Genomic DNA, 23,207 nt, shown 5'->3' with positions numbered 1-23,207 from the left:
GCAGTCCATAGTCTTAAGTTTACTCTCCCACAAGTGGACATGACTTTATTTAATAAGAGATGCTACCTTTACCCCATCAGTCATAAATTCCAAATGTTTTTAAAGCTCTCATGCAAGAAACGGGAGGAGGGTGAAGACTAGGCAGCTCTTTCTTATAGCACAATATCACAGTTGTACTCGGTTTAATAAGAGTGTGAGTGAGACCCGACAATGTGTGGAGAGATGTAGCCGGCTGGGGCTGAGCCGGGAGCAGGACCCCGCTGCCTGTCCTCCTGGGGCTCCTCGGCCCCTCGTAGGATGAGCCAGTACTTCTCACTTGCTTGTGGTCAAACAGCTCCCTGACTAGGTTTCACTAGAAAATGCTTCCTATTTCTCTGTGAATGGAAGAGCAAAAATGGATCAGTGAAAAACCCTCGAAAGGGTTGAAAGAAGGGAGTAGCGCGTTGCTCTTGGTGGCAGTTAGTGATTTGCTTTTCAGAGCTCATTAAACACCACGTATGTAGAGATGATGTACGCTACATCCACTGACCGTTCTGTGAGTTCCTATGTCTCCGCATGATGTGGGTGGGGTCTTGGGAGTAGCAGGATCTCTCTCTGTTCCTGAGATTTCCTTTTCCTCCCTTTTATCCGAGTCATCACAGTCATTTCCAGCAGAGGGCAGACTCTGGCCTGGATGGCTAGCTCTCTGCCATGTTTTGTTGGGGACTCTGGTTAACTCTGATGGCGTGAATACCACTTTATGACTTTGACATCTATTTGCATGTCAGTGTCACAAAGCAATTAATAGTCACTGATAATAAATGGCACATGCCATCTCTGATCAACCCTGGTGTGGGTTAAGGAATCAGAGCACCTGAATTTCATCCCCACCTATGCTGATAGCTAGGTGAGGATATGCCTTGTGAGGTCTGTGACTTGTCACCTGGTGTTTTGTGCCAAATAACAGAGATAACCACCCACCCCTGTCACTTCTGCTGTCACCACGAAAGACAGTTTAAATGCCTTCTTGGGGGTCTGACTCAGGCTGGACCTTTTGTAGAAAAGAAACGCTGCTCTCTGCAGCCTTCTGGGGACACGTGCTCTGGTACCCAAGCCCTGTGAGTTAGGGCACCCTGCTCTGTCCAACCACGCATGTGGCGTTCCTGGAAATCAGCCAGCTCTACTGTATTCTGGCTTTAGGCATAGCCTCTGACCTGCCTTTCTGCAGCCTATTAGCTTTCTAGTTGCGTACAGATTTCACTTGTCGCTCCTCATAGAGAATGTCCTTCAGACTGGAGAGGGCAGAACAAGCTCTGCTCTCACATCCCTTAGTCCGTGTGCACCTGCCCGGCGCGGCAAGGCCTCCCCTTTTAATTTCCTTTCTGTGTAAAGTATGTGTTTCTACCACAGATCCCAGCAACTCTGTTTTCTCGTACCGCTGTCCTGTGGCTCTAGAATTCTTACAGAGCTGTTGTCAGAGTGTCCTCACTTCCCCTTGTCCCCATCCCAGCCTTTCTGAGGCACGCACATTTCCTTCTTTGCATGAATTTTATAGAGGCTCCTTCTCGCAATTTTATTATATCTCTCATGACCACATAGTTTGCTTCACCTGTTTTTCTCTTTTTAAAGTAGGTGAATTTTTTCTTTTCATAACATAAAAAAATACTTGTACATTAATTTTCCTTCTGTAATCCAAATTAATTAGCAGACAGATACAAGGGAAGAAGAAAACTAAAGTCTCATCCCCATTAAACCTCACTGCTAATACCCTGCTGTATATCCCTGGTATGACATGCGGTGGATAGGACCACCAACAGCAACCAGGACCTTGTCAGAAATGCAGGATTTCAAACCTCTTCACTTTGGACCTACTGAATTAGAATTTTAACCAGACTCCTGGATTCAGTGAATAGGCAGATTTGCATACATCTCACAGTTTAAGAAGCAGTATACCAGAAGTTTGTATGTGTGTCTTTTTAACAGCAATTGGATCTCACAGAAGATACTGTTTTGTAACCTGCCTTTGAACTTAGTAAACTGTGCAGTGTTTTCATTGGCATAAATTATAAGGTGACTTTAGATAGTTCTGTTAAATTCTACTCTGTATATATCATAATTTACTTAACCATCCCCTTTTATTATCAATTTAAAATCTTTTTTTTTTCCTCTGTATTGCCATTCTTCTGTTTGTGGTCACTGTCACTTGGTGAGGATAGAACATCATCAGATAATTTTCCTAGATTACCTTTTTCTGGCTGCAGACATTTTAATCCATCCCTCCTCCTTATCTGCGACACATCCTTTCGTAAGGCACCCTTTCCGTTCCAATGCCCCACGTCTCTCCAGTGGAGACTCCTTCCCTGCCAGGCTCCCTGAGCAGTCAGGAGGATGTGGAGTCTGTCTCCCACATGTCTTGGCATCTTCTTCCTCTTCCACTGAAACCAAACATTCAGCTTAAAGATCTTTCTGCCTTGTCTTCTCAACCTACAGTCTGGCAGCAGGTGTATGAAGTCTTCACCTTGTAGTTACATTAGGCTCAGAACTCAAACCAGTGGAAACACTACGTGTCAGCAGGAGTCACTTGTAACACACTGCTCAGAAGGAGGAAGAGCTCATTAGTTATCCATCAGGCAGCTGGAAGTCTCATGCAGTTAACAGCAAACCTCTCACTTGGTGTCAGAACTGAAAGGAAGCAGCCCTGGAAGAGGGGATTGCAACTCTCCCGACTCTTGTGTGCTACGGCCACACTTACAGTCTGCAGATGCGAGAAAGGGAAATTTCAAAAGGAAAAAAAAAGAACGTTGTGAACAGAGTTCTAAAGGAGAGATGGTGTAAGAGGAGTGGAAAGATTTAAATGGCAGAACTCTAATCACACTTCACTAATGAACACAGTGGGAGGGCAAGTGGGAGACCTAAATGAATTTTAAGGTGAAACGAATGTGGCCGCCTAGAAAGGTCTGTAATGAAGCCTAATTTTAAAGGAAGGCATATAGGTTGGTACGGTTCTGACCTCAATTCAGATGTATTTTTTTCCATGTCACTAAGCCAGTTATCTCAGTTCTGACGCTGTCTCCAGGTACATCCCGCAGCTTAAGGGCTGGGCCTGCCGACTTTCCCACTCCACGCCCCTCCCCAGCAGACCCCAGTCCCTCATCCAGGTTATCACCTGTGCTTCTGACCAACTGACTGTAGATCAGAGGTCCCAGTGACCTCCTCCCTAGGGCCCGTTGATTTGCTGTACTGGCTCACAGAACTCAGGAAACATTTTACTAGATGCCAGCTTATGAAGAGACGCACGAGACTTCAAGCTTACTGCTGGATAACTAATGATCTCTTCCTCCTCCTGAGCAGTGTGTTACGAGTGACTCCTGCCACACGTAGCATTTCCACTGGTTTGAGTTCTGAGCTGTTGGCTTCCCTGACAGCTCAGTTGGTACAGAAGCCACCTGCAATGCAGGAGACCCCGGTTCGATTCCTGGGTTGGGAAGATCTGCTGGAGAAGCGATAGGCTCCCCACTCGAGTATTCTTGGGCTTCCCTTGTGGCTCAGCTGGTAAAAAAAAATCTGCCTGCAATGTAGGAGACCTGGGTTCGATCCCTGGGTTGGAAAGATTCCCCTGGAAAAAGGAAAGGCTACCCACTCCAGTATTCTGGCAAATACTGGAGAATTCCATGGACAGTCCATGGGGTCGCAAAGAGTCAGACGTGACTGAGCGACTTTCACTTTTCTTTTCAGCTTATTATAAAAGGAGAGAATTCCTGAACAGCTGGATGGAAGAGATGCACAGGGCCAAGTTAGGGGAAGGGCCGGGAATGTCATGCCGTCTCCTGGCCCTCCCATCCTCCCCTCATTTCCCAACCTTCACCAACCTGGAGTTCTCTGAATCCTGTCCTTTTGGGGTTTTATGGGAGGCTTCATTACACAGGCACAGTTGATTAAATCACTGGCCATTAGTGACTGAATTCAGTCTCTAGCCCCTCTTCCTTCCCAGGAGGTTGGGGGTAGGATCGAAAGTTCTAATGGGCTAATCACAAATTGGTTTCCCTGGCAGCAAACATCCATCCAAGAGTTACCTAAGGGCTATCCAGATGTCACTAATGTAAGAAAAGACACCATTGCTCTGCAAGCTTAGGAAATTCCTAGAGTTTTAGGAGCTATGCCTGGGACAAGGATGGGGAACAGATAAAAATTATTTCTTATAAATTAGTATCATAATTGACTAAGATTCTTCTGGGGTAAATAAATGTAGCTAGCTTGAACAATGAAGACGGATTATTGGAAATCATGAAATTCCAACTTCAGGAGTGGCAAGAATCAGGGAGTTGTGGGGAGTCTCAGCAGAGGAGGTTGGCACCTTCTTTTCAGAGCACATGTTAACATGGAGCCATCTTCATCTCTGTCTTGGCTCTTACTGTGGGTCTGTGCACAAACTTGCTGCCTCACAATGGAAAACAGGCTCAGCAGACAGCTTCAAGTGTGTGTCAGTACCTTGGTCATTTTTAAATAAAAGGTTCTGTCTTCCAAAATGAGATTCCTGGGAGGAACTAATTGATCCAGTTGGGATCTTGCGTTTACTCCCAGACGAAACTTTTGTGGCTTGGGATGGTGTTAAAGTACAAGCATGACCGCCCCACTGAACCCTGCATGTGGAAGGGAGTAGATAGTTCCCAGTAGGGGGTTGGCTAAGCAGGCAGTCCTATAGATTCCAAATAACCATATAAGCAAGGACAAATATGGCTTATAGGAAAGACTAAGGCCCAGAGTGAGTTGGTTTAATGAAAAATGGCAACAGCAATGACAAAAACAGCAACCTATGATCAAACCATAAGAAGAATAAAGAAATGTCAAGGAATGTGGAAGACAAAGGAAAACAAAGAATTCCAGGATCATCATTCTGCAGGATCTCTTCAAAGGAGGAAGGATAGAACAGACCACCCTAAGACAATACCCATGACCTTCACTCTCACCTGAACATTCAGGGAACCTACAGGACTAGTGAACATTATAGTAGGCGTTGGTATAAATCCCAGGCACTGTAATCGTTGTGTGACCTCATCGTGAATCTAAATCAGTCCTTAAATGTGAAAGATCAGTTGTAGTTCATGAGCTGACTTGACTGCAGGTATGAGAAAAAAGTACTAGAGAAGATTCTTGAGAGTTCCTTGGACAGCAAGGAGATCAAACTAGTCAACCCTAAAGGAAACCAACCCTAAATATTAATTGGAAGGACTGATGCTGAAGCTCCAATACTTTGGCCACCTGATGTGAAGAGCCAACTCATTAGAAAAGACCCTGATGCTGGGAAGAATTGAAGGCAAAAAGAGAAGAGGGCAGCAAAGGATGAGATGGCTAGATAGCATCACCAACTCAATAGACATGAGTTTGAGTAAGCTCCGGGAGATAGTGGATGGAGGACAGGGAAGCCTGGCGTGCTGCAGTCCATGGGGTCACAAAGAATTGGACGTCGCTTAGCGACCGAACAACAGCAACGTGAGAAAAAAGATCTGTGACTACATTGTCTACAAGCTTGTTACAAGCTTCCAGTGAAATAGCTGCCAGAGACCATCAAATGACTTCTTAAAAAATGTATGTGTATAAAGTATATTATATATGTACACATATACACATACAATTTCTAGATTTAGAGAAGGTTGTGTGTGTCTATATATAAAGACATGAAGAAAGTTTGGGAAGCAGAAAAACATGAAGAAAGTACCAGTCCATCAGTACTCGAGGTGGCACTGATGTCTGAACATTTTTGTGAGTTCCCTCCCAGATGCTTTCCCTGAGCTCACACGCACAGAGGTCTTCTGGCTTTCAGTCCTGTGTTCTTTCCTCTCCTGCATAATTTAAGCCAGTGCCACCCAAGGTCTGGCCTGCAGGTTGATGGCATCTCCATCCCCAAGAAGCTTACCAGAGATACAACTTCTTGGACCTTGCCCAGACCTGCTGAATCCAATCTCTTGGGGTGGGGACCAGGCATCTGAGATTTAACATATCCTCTGGGTGATTCAGATGGACAGGAAGGGTTTGAGATGCACTGGCCTATAGCATACAGGATAATGTTTCTTAGTCAATAAGGAAATAACAGTCCAAACTAATGACATATTTATTAATTACACTGTTGTTCCAGGAAAGGGGAGATGAAAGGAATAAAGTCTAAACTTAACTGTGGTTTCCTTTCAACAAGTTGGTTCTCAGGAGAGACGGTTCAGCTATCTCCAGTTGTCAGCACAAAAGCCAGAGTTCTTGTTTCCAGAGCAGATTTCTAGGGAACCAAGACACTTGTGTTGACAAGCAAGATGATCTTCATGGGACTAAACTGCTGCACGACTTCCAGCATTGCTGGTAGAAGAGTCTCCTTTACCTTGGGAGGTGGGAGGAACTGGTGTCCCAGGGTCTTCAGAAAGCTGTTTAGATCAGCAAAGGATAGCCTCCTCCAGACTGGATGCTCTTAGAGAGTCCTCACAAACTCTTGAGTGTGTAGAATCTATGTTCCCCCACTCGTGGTGCTCCTTCATAGGTTCCTATTGATAAGCTCCCAGCTGTGCCATTAAGTGCTGTGGGCAGCCATAGATGTGGGTGATGACATCCTGAAGCATGTTCTCACTTTTATAGCAAAACAGTAACTTCATTCTTTTGTTGTTTTGTTTTGGCATGCCGCATGCCTTGCAGGGTCTTAGTTCCCCAACCAGAGATTGAACTTGGGCCCTGGCAGTCAGAGCACAGAGTGCTAACCACTGGACCTCCAGGGAGCTCCCCAATAGCTTCGTTCTTAAAAGCAACTTCATTTTTGTCACAATCAAGGGGACCTGAAGTCATATAAAACCACCTCATAACACAGCGCCCCTCAAAGTGTGGGGGGCTGTGAACGGTAACAAGATGGTACAGAAACAGAAAGTAAGCACTTAGAATCCTTTACATGAGCGCGGCTGTGACACCCAAGCATGGGATCCTTTGTAAAGTGAAGAGCCTCGTTGTGTTTTAGTGTTGGTCTGCAGGAGAAGGCAATGGCACCCCACTCCAGTACTCTTGCCTGGAAAATCCCATGGATGGAGGAGCCTGGTAGGCTGCAGTCCATGGGGTCGCCAAGAGTCAGACAGGACTGAGCGACTTCACTTTCACTTTTCACTTTCATGCATTGGAGGAGGAAATGGCAACCCACTCCAGTGTTCTTGCCTGGAGAATCCCAGGGATGGGGGAGCCTGATGGGCTGCCGTCTATGGGGTCGCACAGAGTCGGACACGACTGAAGCGACTTAGCAGCAGCAGCAGCAGCAGCAGACTCTTTAAAAAAAAAAAAAAAGGAGAGAAAGAAATTCATGATAGCCGGTGCCCAGGGGAAAAGACAAAGGAACAAATGAGACTCTATTTAAAAATAATATCCAAAAGCATGAGCCAAAAAAACTGGCCCTTGACCATGGATGGTTTGGGAAGCACTGGTCTCCACTGTCTTTGTCTCTTTTCAGACACAAAGGGGGCTTTTAGGGTGCTTGTTTCAGAGGGGAACCTGCCACAATCGCAGCCACCTGCAAGGGTCACTTCCAAGACAAATGCATGCTTGTTTTGCCGGAAGTGAGAAAACATGAACTTGGTGTGGAGGGATAAGCAGAGCAGGAACTAGCCTTGGGTCTCTGCTTGGGAACAAAGGGCGCCACTCTAGGTGTTTTGAAGCAGGGAAATGCCGTGGTTAGGTTTGGTTTTTTAATTGAGTGGGCAACACTGGGCACAGAAACATGAGTTGGGAGGTGTTTACCTTTGTCTGGTCAAGGGTCAGTGGGGGCCTAGGGTTGTGTTGGTGGAGATAAAGAGAAATCGACACATGCGTGAGGTTTGTCTTTTGTCCTCACTTTTAAAAAATGAAGCTTGACTACATGTGTCAGGAGGTGAGGGAGAGAAATAACTCATTTCTTAGTTTGACTTTGTTTCATGGGTATCTTAATACTGATGATTTTTCATAGTAATCAGGTTTCTGTGCTCGTTATTTCAGGAAAAGACAGGTGAGTGGTTGGGGTATTTGTGTTGCTCTTGTATTTGCTCCTCTCTCACAATCTGCCCATTGTCACCTCTATGCATTATCCTTTGACTTTAGGTATTACCTAAATACCTAAGAGCATGGTTCCATCCTAATTTACTATAGAAAATCTGATTATTGGCTCTTTTTTTTTCATACTGGACCTTACAGCCTGAAAGCACAATTATAATCATATTTCCACAGCAAAAAACAACCTGAATATTTAATAGATTATATTGAAAATATTATTTTCACATAAATACACAGGTATGAAATCAATTAATTAAAATTTATATTGTTTATTATACATGATAAGTGCTTGTTTATGTGACTGCTAATTTCTGATAATTAAATTCAGTGTGTGTGTGTATGCATATGTATATGTTGAGACTATTTAGTTCCTATCCAGGGTTATGCAGTGATGCTTATAAAATTGTGGAATCAAAAATTGTGGTTGTCTTCTTTTTATTTTACCAAGTAAGAACCTAAAACCGTATTTAAAATTTTTTATATCACCATCAATTTAAAAACTTCAGAAAACTCCAAAGAATGGGAAGTAACCAAGGAAATATTATCTTTTTCCCCCAATTACTTTTTAGAAACCAGCTTTACTGGAGGCATAATTTACACATTAAAAAATGCATCTAAATTAAGTGAGGGAAAAAAGTAAGAAGGACCAAACTTTAGGAAGTATTAAAACTAAGAAAAAAACCCAAACAAGTTTAGGTTTTGAAAAATACATGCATGCATCTCTAATTTTTCTCATCTGATTGTGGATTGGTAATAATGTCATCAGGCTGGTCTGCAGGTAGAATCTGGGAGCCCCTGTTCTAGGAGGGGCTAAGAATGGGGAACTCGTCTCAAAATAGTTTAGGGGAGGAAAAGTCATTTTCCCTCTACCCTTCCAGATTCTTGGCTGAGACATCCCTACCCCCATTAAAAGCCAGAGTAACAGGAGAAAAAACTATTTTAATTCTGTGAATACACATGGGGATCCCACAAAGATGTGAAACTCAAAAGGCAGTCAGATGATTGAGGCTCACATACCCTCCTGAGCTGAAAAAAAGGCCAGGTGTCTAGGGTTTCAAAGGGGAAAGTGCAGTTTATAGGAAAGTAAGAAGAGGAAATGTTTGGGAAACAAAGGTTGTCAAGCAGATAAGTCTCTCAGGTGAAAAAGTTCTCTCTGATACTAGCTTTCTTCCTGGTACAAGTCTCTTTCTAATGTACATTTCCCTTACAAAAGGGTAACTATTAATAATACTCAGTTTTAGACCTTCTCTGGTGCTGCAGTTTCTCAAAAATATCAGCTCAAAATAACAAATATACCAAAGAGACATATTTTGGGTTGGCTCATTCTGCTCCCTCTTCGATGGAGAAATTGCAGAACTGGCCCAAGTAGCTTTTGCTGGGGGCCCAGAAAATGAAAAGTGGTCACCAGCTGAGGCATGGGGTAGCCGTGGGGTGGGGAACTGGACCATTTGGGGGCATTCCTTTGTTCATTCTTTGTCTGCTCCCAATCCACTTTTCTCCTTTTTAAACCTGTTTAGCCTATCAGCTTATCACTGTGGTGATCGCGGCTGCAGGAGGTGGGCTTCTACTCATCCTGGGCATCGCACTGATTGTTACCTGTTGCAGGTGAGTGCCAAGAGTCCACAGTCTAATCCTCTTTGCCTGTGCTAAGCCAGGGTCAATTTTTTACCCTTTTAAAAGAATGTGTGGGGTGGTTTATAGTATTAAATCCTATTGTGTGACTGAACCGTTAAAAAAAGGGAAACTCATGATAGATAGTGCCACTGGGGAAAGAAAAGGACAGCAAATGGGATTTTCACTTAAAAAAAAAAAAAAAGAATATTCAAAAGCACAAGCAACAGAAGAAAAGGGATTGGACTTCATCAAAATTAAAACTTCTTCACTTCAAAGAACACTATTAAGAAAGTGAAAAAAGACAACATACAGAAGAGGAGAAAGTATTTGCAAATCATATGCCTAATAAAAGACTTGTATCTAGAAAAATAAGGAATCCTTACAACGGTAATAAAAAGGTGAAACCACAGAACACGTTTTGGGACTTAGTAGAGTGTAGGTTCTTCTGTCTTGGTGCAGAAAAAATTCAGCAAAGTGATGGATGAAAAGTGATTTATGAGAACAGGATGCTTTTGAGGTTTACAAGCAGGTGGGCAGGAGGGTGCTGCACTAAGAACTTAGTGGGCCATAGTTTTATAACCAAAAGAAGAATGGGGCAGGGGAGATGGCCATTGTTGAGCAGATGTCAAGCTTCCGTCATCGGCTCCTTCTCCGTGTCACACGGGGAGTTTTCTTATTCCTGCTTGATCAAGCCAGGACTATCATGGCACTGTTTAAGTTAGCAGAAGGGTGGTAACCTCTGTTAAAAATAGTAAACCATCTCAGGTTTGAGCATAATGTTTTCTTTTCCCTGTATTTTTGTTTTTAGTGTGCACAGGGGAACACGTCTTGGGAATCATTAACTTACTGACCTTACTGGGCAGGATGTGGGTCTTGTTTTACCATTGTTTTATTGTTTGGGGCATGCCTTGTGCTTGTGTGGCATGGTTTTGTTTCAAAGCAAGGCAGCTTGGGTTTGTGGTTAAGCAAACCTGCTTTCTGGAGTGATCATTAACTTATAGAGGGTCTCCCATACTTTTTTCTTTACTCATGATCCCTTAGTGGGATTAACTGTTTAATCACCTATTTTGTTCCTTTACTCTGTCCCTATCAAAGGCAACCAAGTTAAAAATGGGCAGAGAACTTGAATTGTCATTTCTGTAAAGAAGATATGCAAATACCCAATAAACCTACGGAAGCATGCTCAATGTCTTTAGCAGGGAAATGCAGTCAAAACCGACAGCATCAGATACCACTTCACAAACACTAAGATGGTTACTAAAACAAACAGAAACTAGAAAATAACAAGTGTTGGTGAGAACGTGGGGAAAGTAGAACACTCATACACTGCTGGTGAAAATGTACAGTGGTGTAGCCACTTTGAAAAAGTCGCAGAACGTCAAGCAAAGTTGTCGTTCCACCCAGCATGTCCACTCGTGTATCAAAAGAAATAAAAACAGGTATTCACACAGAAACGCGTGCATAAGTTTTCATAGCGGAGTTGTTCATGATAGCCAAAAGGTGAAAGTAACCCAGTATCTATCAGCTGATGGATAGATAAACAAAACGTGATATATCCATACGTTGGAGTGTTGTTTGCCATAAAAAGGAATGAGATACTGAATCACACTATAACATGGATAAACCTTGAGAATAGTGTGCTGTGTGAATTAAGCCAGTCACAAAAGACCATACCTGTATGATTCCATTTATTTGAATGTCCAGAATAGGCAAATCCAAGAGAGGCAAAGTAGACTGGCAGTTGCCTAGGGCTGGATGGACAGGGGAAGAATTGGGGAAGAATGGCTTAAGAGTGTGGGGTATATTTCTGGGGTGATGAAATTGTTCTAAAATTGCACGACCGATGGCTGCGTAACCCTGAGGATACCAACAGCCATTGACTTTTACACTTTAAATGGGAAAATTAAGAAGCGAACAAAGATGAAAGGGGTTGCCTGAATATTTAGCAATGGAGAAGTGGCAGGCATGTAGATAAGCAGACAGTAGTAAGCTTGGCTCTAGGCTTCCTGGATAGCAATAGGACTGGGTTTTGAATGGAAAAGGAAGAAAAAGGGGTCAGTTCCCTTCTCTGTGGTTATTCATTTAAAGGAAAACTCAGATCTTTGGTTTAGATGGTAATAAATGGCAGGAATTACCCTGACATGTCTGATGGAGGGTGCCTACAAAAGTAGCAAATTATCTTTTTGACCATTGACCCAAAGGGCATTTTAAAATAATCTCTATCTCCAGGAAGGCTGCAGAGGGCCAGCTGCTCCCACCCAGGGACGCAGGCTTCAGGGTTCAGTCTTGACCTGTCGTTTACAAAGTTGCCATCAAAGCATCCAAGAGAAACCGCACGAGTAGAAATAAAGTTCTGGGTGTGAGACTAGGAGCTAGAGAGACAGACCTTGAGTTCTGCAGGGCACAGAAGCCACCTGTCTACTAAGCACCCTGTCAGGTAATACAGCCATCTGGGGAAAGTTTGTGACTGTTGGTCCCTGGGAGAAGGTCGTTGTGAATCATTGAGGCATTGTTTGAGACCGGATGCTCCACCCCTCAGGGAGCAGCACAAAGGCACATCTGTTCTCAGCTTGTAAAGAGAGACAGGACCTAAGGCCCATGGCTGGACATTTTAAGATTCTGAATGATGTGGTGTCTTCCCTAGAAAGTTCATTTACAGCAAAGTGAGGTGGAGGGAAAACTCCAGGTTATCTTACTGTCTGATCTGAGGCCTGTTACAGAAGGTGAATAATATATTCTCCAACAGTTTGCAGTCAGAGGACTCTCAATGGTAAGGAACTTGTGCTAGGGTTTCCCTGCCCTGCTGACATGAGGATTTATATGGGTATATATATAGGTGGGCATTTCTGCCAACAAAACATACTATTTTCATGGTTTGTGAAGTAGCTCTATTGTAGGAAGGGAGACCCCTTCCAGGGCTTGAGAGTGGGCTCTTGCTAACATGTAGAAATGAACTGTCTGAGGAGACACACATGCTGATAAAGCAAGAGACTTATTTGGGAAGGGGTGTCCGGGCAGAGAAGGGCAGGGTAAGGGAACCCAGGAGAACTGCCCTGCCACGTGGCTCGCAGTCTCCGATTTCATGGTGATGGGTTAGTTTCCGGGCTGTCTCTGGCCAGTCATTCTGACTTAGAGTCCTTCCTGGTGGTGCACGCATTACTCAACCAAGATGGACTCCAGCAAGGAGGATTCTGGGAGGTCGGTAGGACATATGGACTGGGGTCTCCTCTCTCCTTTTGACCTTTCCCAAGTTCTTCCGGTTGGGTAGCTCATTAGTTCTGAGTTCCTTACCAGGACCTCCTGTTGTAAGGTAGCTCACGCAAATGGCTACTATTTTGCCTGGCCAGGTGGCGGTTTCTGTCATGGTCCCCCCTAACAGCTTCATGAAGTGGAAGATCACTGGCCAAGGAGTTGGGAGGCCTGAATTCTAGTCCCAGCTTTGCTAGAGGCAAACTGTTACCCCAAGAGAAGTCATATCCTTCACAAAGCCCCATCCCCAGAGCTCCTGGAGCAGGTTGGGAACCCCTGGACTAAAGAACCATCAAGCCCTTCTAGCTCCAGCACCTTGTGAATTTATGACTCTTGTTTCCCTGCCCGCCCCCACAGTACAGTGATCTCTGTCCCCCAGTAGAGTCTAAATCTGCTCCACTGCAGCTGTCTTTGTCCTCTCTTCCCCCAGTAACCTGACCATTTTGGTTGGAAGCTTTTTGCATATAATATATTTACATCTAGTTGCATTTTTATAGGTAAATACTAAAAATAAGAACAATAACAACATTTCTCAGTGGGCAATTACAAAAAAAATACAGTGGTATCTTTAGGTTTGTTTTTCCTTGTTGAAAAGCTAGATGGTATTTTCACAAATATCATTTCCTCACAGAACTTTCAATTCTTTTTTTTTACCATGCAGAAAGAATAAAAATGACATAAGCAAACTTATCTTCAAAAGTGGGGATTTCCAGATGTCCCCATATGCTGAGTACCCCAAGAACCCTCGCTCACAAGAATGGGGCCGAGAAGCTATTGAAATGCATGAGAATGGAAGTACCAAAAACCTCCTCCAGATGACAGACGTGTATTACTCGGTGTGTATTCCCATGCCCAAGTGACCTCCTAGCTCCAACTTCCTTGGAGAATTAAAGGGATTCTGTTTTTTTGTTTTGGGATTTTTCTGTTTGTTTTGGTTTGGTTTTTTGGTCACTGCGCACAACTTGCAGGATCTTAGTTTCCAACCTCCAGAATCTTAGTTTCCTGACCAGGGATTAAATGTGAGCCTTGGTAGTGAAAGCGCTGAGTCCTAACCAGCAGGCTACCAGGGAACTTGCAAGGGATTCTGTTTTGTTGTAGTAAAAACACTCCAGCTTTTTAAGGGTAAAAGAGAATGGTGGCCTATACCTTTGTCTCATACAATTTAATATTCAATTTACTTACTATCTCTTTGCATAGTATTTATTAGTTTCAACATTGAGATATGACGAGTACTTCTAAAGAGCACAGTATGTACTTTATGAGGTTCTAGCAATAAACGTCTTGTCACTGAACTTGCTTTTAAGTTATAGAACTGGAAGTTAAAAGATAGAGAAAGAATTTAATGGTATTTGGTCTTTGACCCTTTCATTTCTGTCTCTTGTCTGCCATGCTTTATGTCATGTGGTTTGGTAGTTGAAACTGAGGGACTGGGAAAAAGTGTAAAGAGAATAATTCAATGTCATCCTCAACCAGCACTTGTCAAAAGGTTTAGAAGATTCAATAGGTTTTTAATAATTTGCTATGTCTGGCCCTGGACTGGGTCATTTGGAAAGATGGGAGACCACCTTGAACCCTTGCTTCTTTTGTCCCACATTGAATAACCCATGTCATATTCCCATGCCTGCTCAGTTCTTTTGTGTTACACTGCATCAGCCGTAAAGCAGACACAGGCAGGGATACCTGAGCTGGAAAATAAACAGTCATCAGGTGACGCAAAGCCGTTAGAGGTACAGCAATGAAACCTTGCCTGTGAGGACTTAATCACTTCAGGCAATCCTGTTAAAAGCACAGCCCCTCTGGTTGCTATAGAGATTAACCTGTGGGTTTAGACTTTGGATGGGAGAGGCGATTCATGCTAAGGAAGCTATAGTTTCAACAGATTGTGAAAATTTTGAACCTGGCGTAGAAGAAAAACAAAAAGAAACAAGGGGAAAGATAACCGTAGTTACGAAGATCGATCTGGTTCAAATGTTCCTGTTGGTATCTCCCCGTAGTGTTAGTTGCTCAGCTGTGTCCGACTCTTTGCGACCCCATGGACTGTGTCCCGGCAGGCTCCTCTGTCTGTGGAATTCTCCAGGCAAGAATATCGGAGTAGGTCGCCATTTCCCTTCTCTAGGGGATCTTCCAGACCCAGGGATTGAACCCTGGGTCTCCTGCATTGTGGACAAATTCTTTACCATCTGAGCTACCAGGGAAGCCCTATTTCTACATAAGGGCTTTGCTTTCCCTTTGGCTTGTCAGGCAAGTTCTTTTCCTCTGGTAACTGCAGCTGAAACTAAGCCTGTATCGCTCCTGGGTTACCCGCACCCTCACACCCTCCTCTAGAGGCTCTTCAGAGCAGCGCCAGGACAGAGCAGCTGACAGGCCTGCAGCGTCACAAGACCCACTTTTGCTGCATGTTCCCAGGCCAATAGCTGAAGAGTTGTCTTACAGAGATGCAGTCATGAACTTAAATGAGCCCCGTCTTCATTTCAGACAGTAGGCTGAGCAGTCTGTAGAGGCAGAGTCTAAGTTTAGGGGCTCCTTTTGCGTTAGGTAGGTAGTCATGACCCATTAAGCTGGGATTTGATCAGAGAGACCCCTAAGAATCAGCTCGCCTCCTTCTTTGGGGTCCTAACTCCCTCTGATGGGTGGCCAGACAACCTTGCAAAGGCCAGGCCCCTGTCTCAGCTGGGATGGTAATGTACCACTAAATGCCATAGAGGATCTAAAGCCATTGTGTTGGGGCTTCCCTGGTGGCTCAGTGGTAAAGAATCCACCTGCCAATGCAGGAGACTTGGGTTCAATCCCTGCCTGACCAGGGAACATCCCACAAGCTGAGAAACAGCTAAGCCTGCAGGCCGCAACTGTTCAGCCTGTTGTGCTCTAGAGCCTGGGAGTTGCAACTCCTGAAGCCCAAGTGCCCCAGAGCCTGTGCTCTTAAATAAGATAAGCTACGGTAATAAGAAGCCTGCACAGCAATGAAGACCTCAGTACAGCCATAAATAAATAAATAAAATTACTTTAAAAAAGTAAAGCCTTTGAGCTCCAGAGAGAAACGCCTTTTGAAAGTCAAAATAGTAATCAGATAATCATTACTTTTGATAATAATCAAGGGAATAATTAACCCAGGTCTGGGTCACTGGGCTGCTCTTGATTATATAATGTTTCTAAAACTCTGCCCTTAAAATATGGGCAAAGGGTCCCAGGTTCCATAAAGAGACAATCTGGGAGGTCCTGACTTGTAGGTGAGACCTTGCTCTGCAAAGTATCAGTTCAGTTCAGTTCAGTCCAGTTGCTCAGTCGTGTCCGACTCTTTGTGACCCCATGAATTGCAGCACACCAGGCCTCCCTGTCCATCACCAACTCCCGGAGTTCACCCAAACTCATGTCCTTCGAGTCAGTGATGCCATCCAGCCATCTCATCCTCTGTCGTCCCCTTCTCCTCCTGCCCCAGGATCAGGGTCTTTTCCAATGAGTCAACTCTTCGCATGAGGTGGCTTTGGTATTGGAGTTTCAGCTTCAGCATCAGTCCTTCCAAAGAACACCCAGGACTGATCTCCTTTAGGATGGACTGGTTGGATGTCCTTGCAGTCCAAGGGACTCTCAAGAGTCTTCTCCAACACCACACTTCAAAAGCATCAATTCTTTGGCGCTCAGCCTTCTTCACAGTCCAACTCTCACATCCATACATGACCACAGGAAAAACCATAGCCTTGACTAGACGGACCTTTGTTGGCAAAGTAATGTCCCTGCCTTTGAATATGCTATCTAGGTTGGTCATAACTTTCCTTCCAAGGAGTAAGTGTCTTTTAATTTCATGGCTGCAGTCACCATCTGCAGTGATTTTGGAGCCCAAAAAAACAAAGGCTGACACTGTTTCCACGGTTTCCCCATCTATTTGCCATGAAGTGATGGGACCAGATGCCATGATCTTAGTGTTCTCAATATTCAGTTTTAAGCCAACTTTTTCACTCTCCTCTTTCACTTTCATCAAGAGGCTTTTTAGTTCCTCTTCACTTTCTGCCATAAGGGTGGTGTCATCTGTATATCTGAGGTTATTGATATTTCTCCTGGCAATCTTGATTCCAGCTTGTGCTTCTTCCAGCCCAGCGTTTCTCATACTAAGTATAGCTGCCTCCATTTTAAATTCATCAAAATGTAGCATTCGTTGTTTCTTTTTTTGTTATCTATTAGATTTAAACCTAAGATTAAATTGATTTTTCTTCTTTTCTCTTTGGCCACCAGCCCTCAAGTGTAAGGAATCCTGAACTTGAACGAAATGGACTCTACCCGGCCTACACTGGATTGCCAGGATCACGGCACTCTTGCATTTTCCCCGGACAGTATAACCCATCTTTCATCAGTGATGAGAGCAGGAGAAGAGACTACTTCTAAATGCAGAAGAGAGAGGGGCCCATTGCTCTGACTGCACCAGGGGAGCACCACCCTGGGGCCGCTCCCAGGACTAGTGGAGCCATCCCTGAGCAGGCAGCAGAAAGGGGATGGGCACGGGGGGACGTGACCACAGTGGAGGGGACAGCTGGAGCCCCTGGATGTGGAACTGCAGGCTGCTCACCCGGCACCTTCATTGCTACTGTGAATGTGAACACGGGCCAATCCATTCAAGTCCCCGCGTGACCACAGCATGGCCACAGCTCTGGAGTGGCTGTTAGGGCTGTTAGGGCTGATCACTAGGCATCTGTGCAGGAACCCAGGTTTTCCTCAGTTTGCACTTTAGTAAATGCAGAAGGAGGGAGGGAGGCCTCCTTTCGGATTCTTTCCAAGACTGCTCTAGAAAGAAGGCCTCTTCTCCTCAGACACTTCCATAGGACTCTATTCAGTGATTCATTTACAGTGAAATGCTCTTTCGTTGTCTTCCTGCCCAGTAGCTACATGCTGAACAGTAGATGCTGAAGGACATGCCACTAGTGTTTGGAATTGCTGCAGGTTAACATGCATGCAGCATTTTCACACGCTCCCAAGTCTTCTTGTGCAACGTTCTCCAAACAACCCCAAAGGGAGGAACTGAAACTTGTGAGGCAAAGCACACAGCTCCAGTTTGTTTTCTTCATTCAAAGGGACACATTTATCTAGGATTATTCCTTTGCGGTTACTTCTCATGTTACCATTCATATCTGGATCAGAGCAAAACAAGTTTCATTTGATTCTAGTTTGAGGCATCTAGCCGCCCCATGGTGAGCCCTATGGGCACTGGGCAAGGACCCTGGGGGAAGGTGCTGGCCCTGAGGGCACTGCACGGGGTGTGGGCTCAGACCTCCACCCTCGAGGCCAAGGCTCCTGTGTGTGGAGAAGTCTGAATGCAGGTTGGGTCCAAGCTGGTAGGTACTTCACCACTAATGGAAAAGCAGCTGAATGTGCTTCAGGAAATGGGCTGAACAGGTGTGTCCATTTTCTGAGACGCCAGTGCTTTGGGAAGCCAGGTATGCGGTTCCCAAGGAAGAACGGGGAGCTGGGCTGGAACTACACGCATGTCTGCTTACCCACCAGTGCGCATCTTTGCTAGGAGCCCTGATCTCGTCCACAAACTCAGAGTTGGTTGGTTGGTTCAGCCAACCACTCAAAGCTATTTATTCATTGAAGAAATAACTTATTTTCTCTCAAACAGTAATTTGTAACTCTCTCTACTACTATGGAGTTCCCTCCTGAAACAGGGGTGTAATTCAAGTTAGCATCTGAGAACTAAAGATTGCTGGCTGTTTAGGGAATGGAGCATCTGCCTGCGGGGAGGCGGCTCCACACATTTGTATGAGGCTGTGGCGTGGGTCCTGCCAGGAGGGCATAGCCAATGCTGTGCCTTTACCTGCTGCTGTGGACCCATGATCTTTGTCATCTGCTTTTGAACATCCTGGTTCGGGATGAAGTGAACACAGAAGTAAAATAACTGTTCTCATCCTAAAGCTTGGAGTGCAGTGACACCCACACTTCTGGAAATGGTGCAGCCTTTGGAGACCGTTCTAGCCCAGGCATGGTTGTTCCTTCAGGGTTCTCTAATCTCTTCAGAATGAATCTAATCCTAGTGTAATCCCCGTCCTAATGGTTTTGAGTGCAAATTCCTGAGTCCCGAGGTCTGCACAAGTCACCGTCGCCCCACCGCGGCCAGGTTACTCTTCAGGTGTGATCACTTAGTGCTTAAATTGCATTCATCTCATGAGACACATGGAAAGAACCCTGCTTTTTGTCAGTGGGTGCGAACTTAACATAGCATCACCTGTTAGAGATCTTGGGTCTTGCCTCTCTCCGTGCAACCAGACATGCCTTTCTGTGCCTCGTGGGCTCTCATCTAACTGGAGAGCTCGAGCTCCTAGCCTCAGCTCACCTGAGCCAGCAAGCCGGGCCGCGAGGAGCTGCTGCTTCTGGGCTCCTGCTGCAGAGCCTTGCTGGCCCCCGGGACCCGGGGCCGCAGTGGGGGCCGTCCCCAGGCATACAAGCCCACCACCTGCAGCTGACATCACAGCTGGCAGGTCATCTCCTGTGCCCGGGGCCAGAAGCTATACTCTTCACCGAATGAAGCGTTCTGTCCCCAGAGTGTTGTGGAGCAGAATCCCAACGTCCAGAACAGAGTGTGCTGTGAGTTTCAAAGAGGCTTTCCTGGGAGTGGTTTTATGCATGTGAAGTGGATTGAGAGAGTTGTTTTTTCTTGGACTGTGAAAAACGGAGGCACCCTGCAAGGCTGAGGTCACATCACATATGCAGTTGCTAGGCGGCTTGCAGGGGTGGGGGCTTAGGGTGCCAGTGCTGGCTGCCCACCTGGGTGAGGAAGGGAGAGGCCGGCTTCATTCCTGCTTGGGGTTAAAATACTTTCAGAAAGGTCCTCCCTGAGCTGGGAAACAGCTGGTGGGGCAACAGCCCCGGGACTGAGGGGACAGGCTGGATGCTCCCCTGGTGACCAGAAGCCCAGGCACAGGTTCAGGTTAGTCCACGCACCTGGAGTGATTCCTGCTCACAGAAATGCCATGGTCCTGTGTGGGGCCCCACTTGAGGAAGCTGCCCATAAGACGCTCAGACCTCAGTAGGAAAGTGTGGGGCTGCATGGAACCACCGTGTCATGCAGCATGCCAGAGCGTGGTGACTCTCAGAGCAGGGCAGTGCTCACTGGGGCCTACCATCATCTGTGGAGTCTGCTGAAGCTCCAGAGGGTCTGAAATCTGGTGTCTTTTATTTTTTGCCCCATGACCCAGCCTTGCTAAAGACATTTTAGAAAGCCTAAATAGTCCCAGTGAGCATCTCATGTGTTCCCAGCAGAGCCAGGCTCTGTGCAGAGTACTTGGTCTCACCCCACCCTTGTGAGGTGGGCATGAGAGGGCCCATTTCTCGGACATGGGAACCTTCAGAGGGGATCAATACCTTGGCTTAGAGAGCCAGGACCCATACCCTCTGCCTGGCTCCCTCTTCCCACTGTACCTCTTGCCTCACCTCCCTGGCAGATGCCTCACCATCCAGTATCAAAGAGAGCTTGAGAGAGTGGGCTTAAAAGTTGTGTTTAATATTGGTAAGCAGTAGCTAAACTAATGCCATAAAGTGCAAAAACAAAATGTTGAAAAGTCCTTTCAGGTCCTTACATGTATTGCTTGGATGCTTGTGGTCATTGTTAATAGTGGCTGGCTCATGCTTATTAGCAAGGAGCATATTGGTACGTGGCTTTGGATGAAGGAAGTGTATGGTGATGACCTGGGTTTTTGACAGACGTGGCCAGACTTAGTCATCCTTCTGAGTGCTGCCTTGCCCTGTTCCTGTGGTGAGGCTGTGTTTCCCACATATTGGAAGCATGTTTTTGTGAATATTATCAGAGTCTGGAACCTATTCAGTTGAATGTCTTAGATGCTGACAAATCTTCCTCCTTTGACAAAAGTTTGTTTTCAGAAGCAGCTAAGTCATTTAGAGCCAAAATTGCTGAGTGGAGAATGTAATCAAGCTGAGTTATCAGCATTTGAGGTCAAGAACTAAGATGTAACTTAAGTTCTTGAAGAGGTCGTTCTTAATGTTGGCCCAAATGAGAGGGCAACGTCTTTGCAAAGATAAGACGGGATGGCTGCCCACGAAAATGTCTTTGAAGGATGATGTTCATTCAGATATAAAAGTTCCCAGAGTAGACACATCAGGGTCAGTCCTCACATGTGACTTTTTGGAGCCCCCATTAAGCCATCTTGCCCACTGTCGGGGCATCCTGTTGCTGTAACTGTGAGTGCTACTGGCAGAAGCTAGAGTGGTGTCCAGGCCAACTGTTCCTGGCTTAGTTTAGTTGAAGGAAAAAAAGTGAAGTGAAATACACCCCAAATTAGGGTTTTGACCCATGGTTCTAAGATACACTGATTTCAAAACTAGAGCACTTCTTCAGAGAGAGGAAGAATGCAAAGTTCAGTATCTCAGTATTTTGTATCTTATTGAACACCACCCTTAATATCAGAGAGATTCTTTTCTGTGTGAAACTGTGGGGATTAGAAGGGACATTCCATTCCTTCCTTCTTGACAAAGCGTCATTCAGAGGTTCTCCTGTGCATTCTTGGAAACAGATACAGTTTTGTAGAGTTGGCTGTTGAGTATGTATTCTTTTTCTTTTCTTGAATCCCCAGAAAGATTAAGGTATTAAATGTCAGTTAATTTGTTGTGCTAAAGTATCTTTTCAAGTGTGTTATAATCCATCCTATTTGATTTAAAGTGCTCACAGAAAACCCTGTGCAACTTAAGGGGACAATTGAGGTCTAAAAAGAGACGTATCTTATACTGGCTCTGTCTTCTAGGCATTGTAAAGAGCACATTTAAAAGAAATTGTATGTTAGATTCTGGCTTTACCTTTTTTTTTTTTTTTTCTCTCTTGGATACATAATAGTGCACTTCGGGTGCAGAGTTTTTGGGGAGGAAGGATGGGACGAGACAGGGATGGGATGGAACCAGTCTACCTGGGAAACTAACCCAGGTTTCTGTATTATTTTGCCTGTTTCTTAAAAGACCTCTCATCAGGGGTTGCTGTGAGTTTTGTTAATGTTTGTGTTGTTGGATTTTTGGTTAAATGAAACCTGTAGCTGGAAAATTAACTTCTTGAGTTTTCACATTGTCCCAAATTTCTCTTTGCAGACCTTTAAACCTTAGCCCCTGGTTGATTGTGTTAAATCCATTATAAGAATGTTATTTAAAGTTGTATTATAATTGCAACCTTCACTAATTATTCAGTACTGTAGCAGCAAAATATTATTTGTAAGAATTCGATTATTTTTATACTTATACCCACTATTAAGTCTGGCGTTCTAGTCAGTAAAATAATGCAATAAAATCAATATCATTTTCACTGTGTTTTTCTGGTGATAACAAACACACCACCTCAGAGTACAACAGGTTTGTTTTCATGAGGGCATCATTTAAACGCTGGAGCTACACCATGAACTCTAATGGCAGAGCAGGGGTTGAGCCATTTCGTATGCTCAGTGCTATGGGTGAGGAAATATGCTCTTGATGATGGATGGATGGGCAGATGGATTGACCTAAATGATGAAAAGCCTACTTCAGGATAACACCTGCTTTGTTTGCTGTTCTTTCTGTGTGTTGGAGAGAGCCGGTAACCAATCTTCGGACACAGAAAATTTCCTCCTGAATGCCTCCCACCACCGGGTGCCCACTCTTCAGGTTTCAGAGGAGAAGGTAAAGTAAGCATATCTGTGACCTGTGGTCGAGAGATGTTGGAGCTTGAAGATGATGAGCTGTGGGCCTCATATTTACATGGCCAATGAGTGTGGCAGCTTGGCTGATTGTTCATTAATTACTTACTGAGGGCCTTTCATGACAGGGATGGATGAGCCTTTCAGATGCTTTGTGACAGTAACCTTGGCATTAGGAGACGCCAGTAATAGCAGCTTGGGACATGAAGGTGACCTTTTGGCAGCTTAGATCAGGGTTGCAGCCCACCAAACATCTCTGAATGGAAATGAGCAGCACACTGCTTTCTGTCCCATCATTTAATCCCCCATGAGACCTTGGCAGAATCTGCTGACTCTGACCCTGTTCACATTCCGAATCAGCTCAGCCAGACTGTAAACATCACAGCATGTCCACACCCACTCTCCCCCGGGAGCTGTTTAGGTGCTGTCCACCCACACGCTAGCCTGAGTGCTTGTCCTGCCTATACCTCTGACCTGGCCATGTTGAGCCTTCACCTCAGGACTGATTTGCCAGTAAGTAACAATCTAGAAACTATTTTTAGACCTTTGGACTTAAATGACTCCAGCAGGGCACACTCATTTTCCAATTGTTTGGGAAGTAATGAAAGGTAAGGGGCATGATATAGAGATTATATAGGCCAGAGTCCTCCTGTCTTGATATCAGCCAGG

At 45.0% G+C, this 23,207-nt stretch overlaps 1 protein-coding gene across 1 annotated transcript in view; it reads left to right on the top strand.

Annotated features, from left to right (window-relative positions):
* Positions 1–22,171, top strand: part of HEG1 (heart development protein with EGF like domains 1) — an 83,663-nt gene extending 61,492 nt beyond the window's left edge. The window contains exons 16-18 of the mRNA XM_070788759.1: positions 9,540–9,627; positions 13,547–13,721; positions 17,113–22,171. Coding sequence (XP_070644860.1) covers positions 9,540–9,627; positions 13,547–13,721; positions 17,113–17,262 — 413 coding nt within the window. The 3' untranslated portion in view covers positions 17,263–22,171. The remainder of the gene's footprint in view (positions 1–9,539; positions 9,628–13,546; positions 13,722–17,112) is intronic.
* The last annotated feature ends 1,036 nt before the right edge of the window (positions 22,172–23,207 follow it).

This window comes from Bos indicus, chromosome 1 (assembly GCF_029378745.1).
Source record: "Bos indicus isolate NIAB-ARS_2022 breed Sahiwal x Tharparkar chromosome 1, NIAB-ARS_B.indTharparkar_mat_pri_1.0, whole genome shotgun sequence".
Classification (NCBI taxonomy): domain Eukaryota; kingdom Metazoa; phylum Chordata; class Mammalia; order Artiodactyla; family Bovidae; genus Bos; species Bos indicus.
The sequence above is the reverse complement of the archived record's forward strand: the minus strand, read 5'-3'. Positions and strand labels throughout refer to the sequence as shown.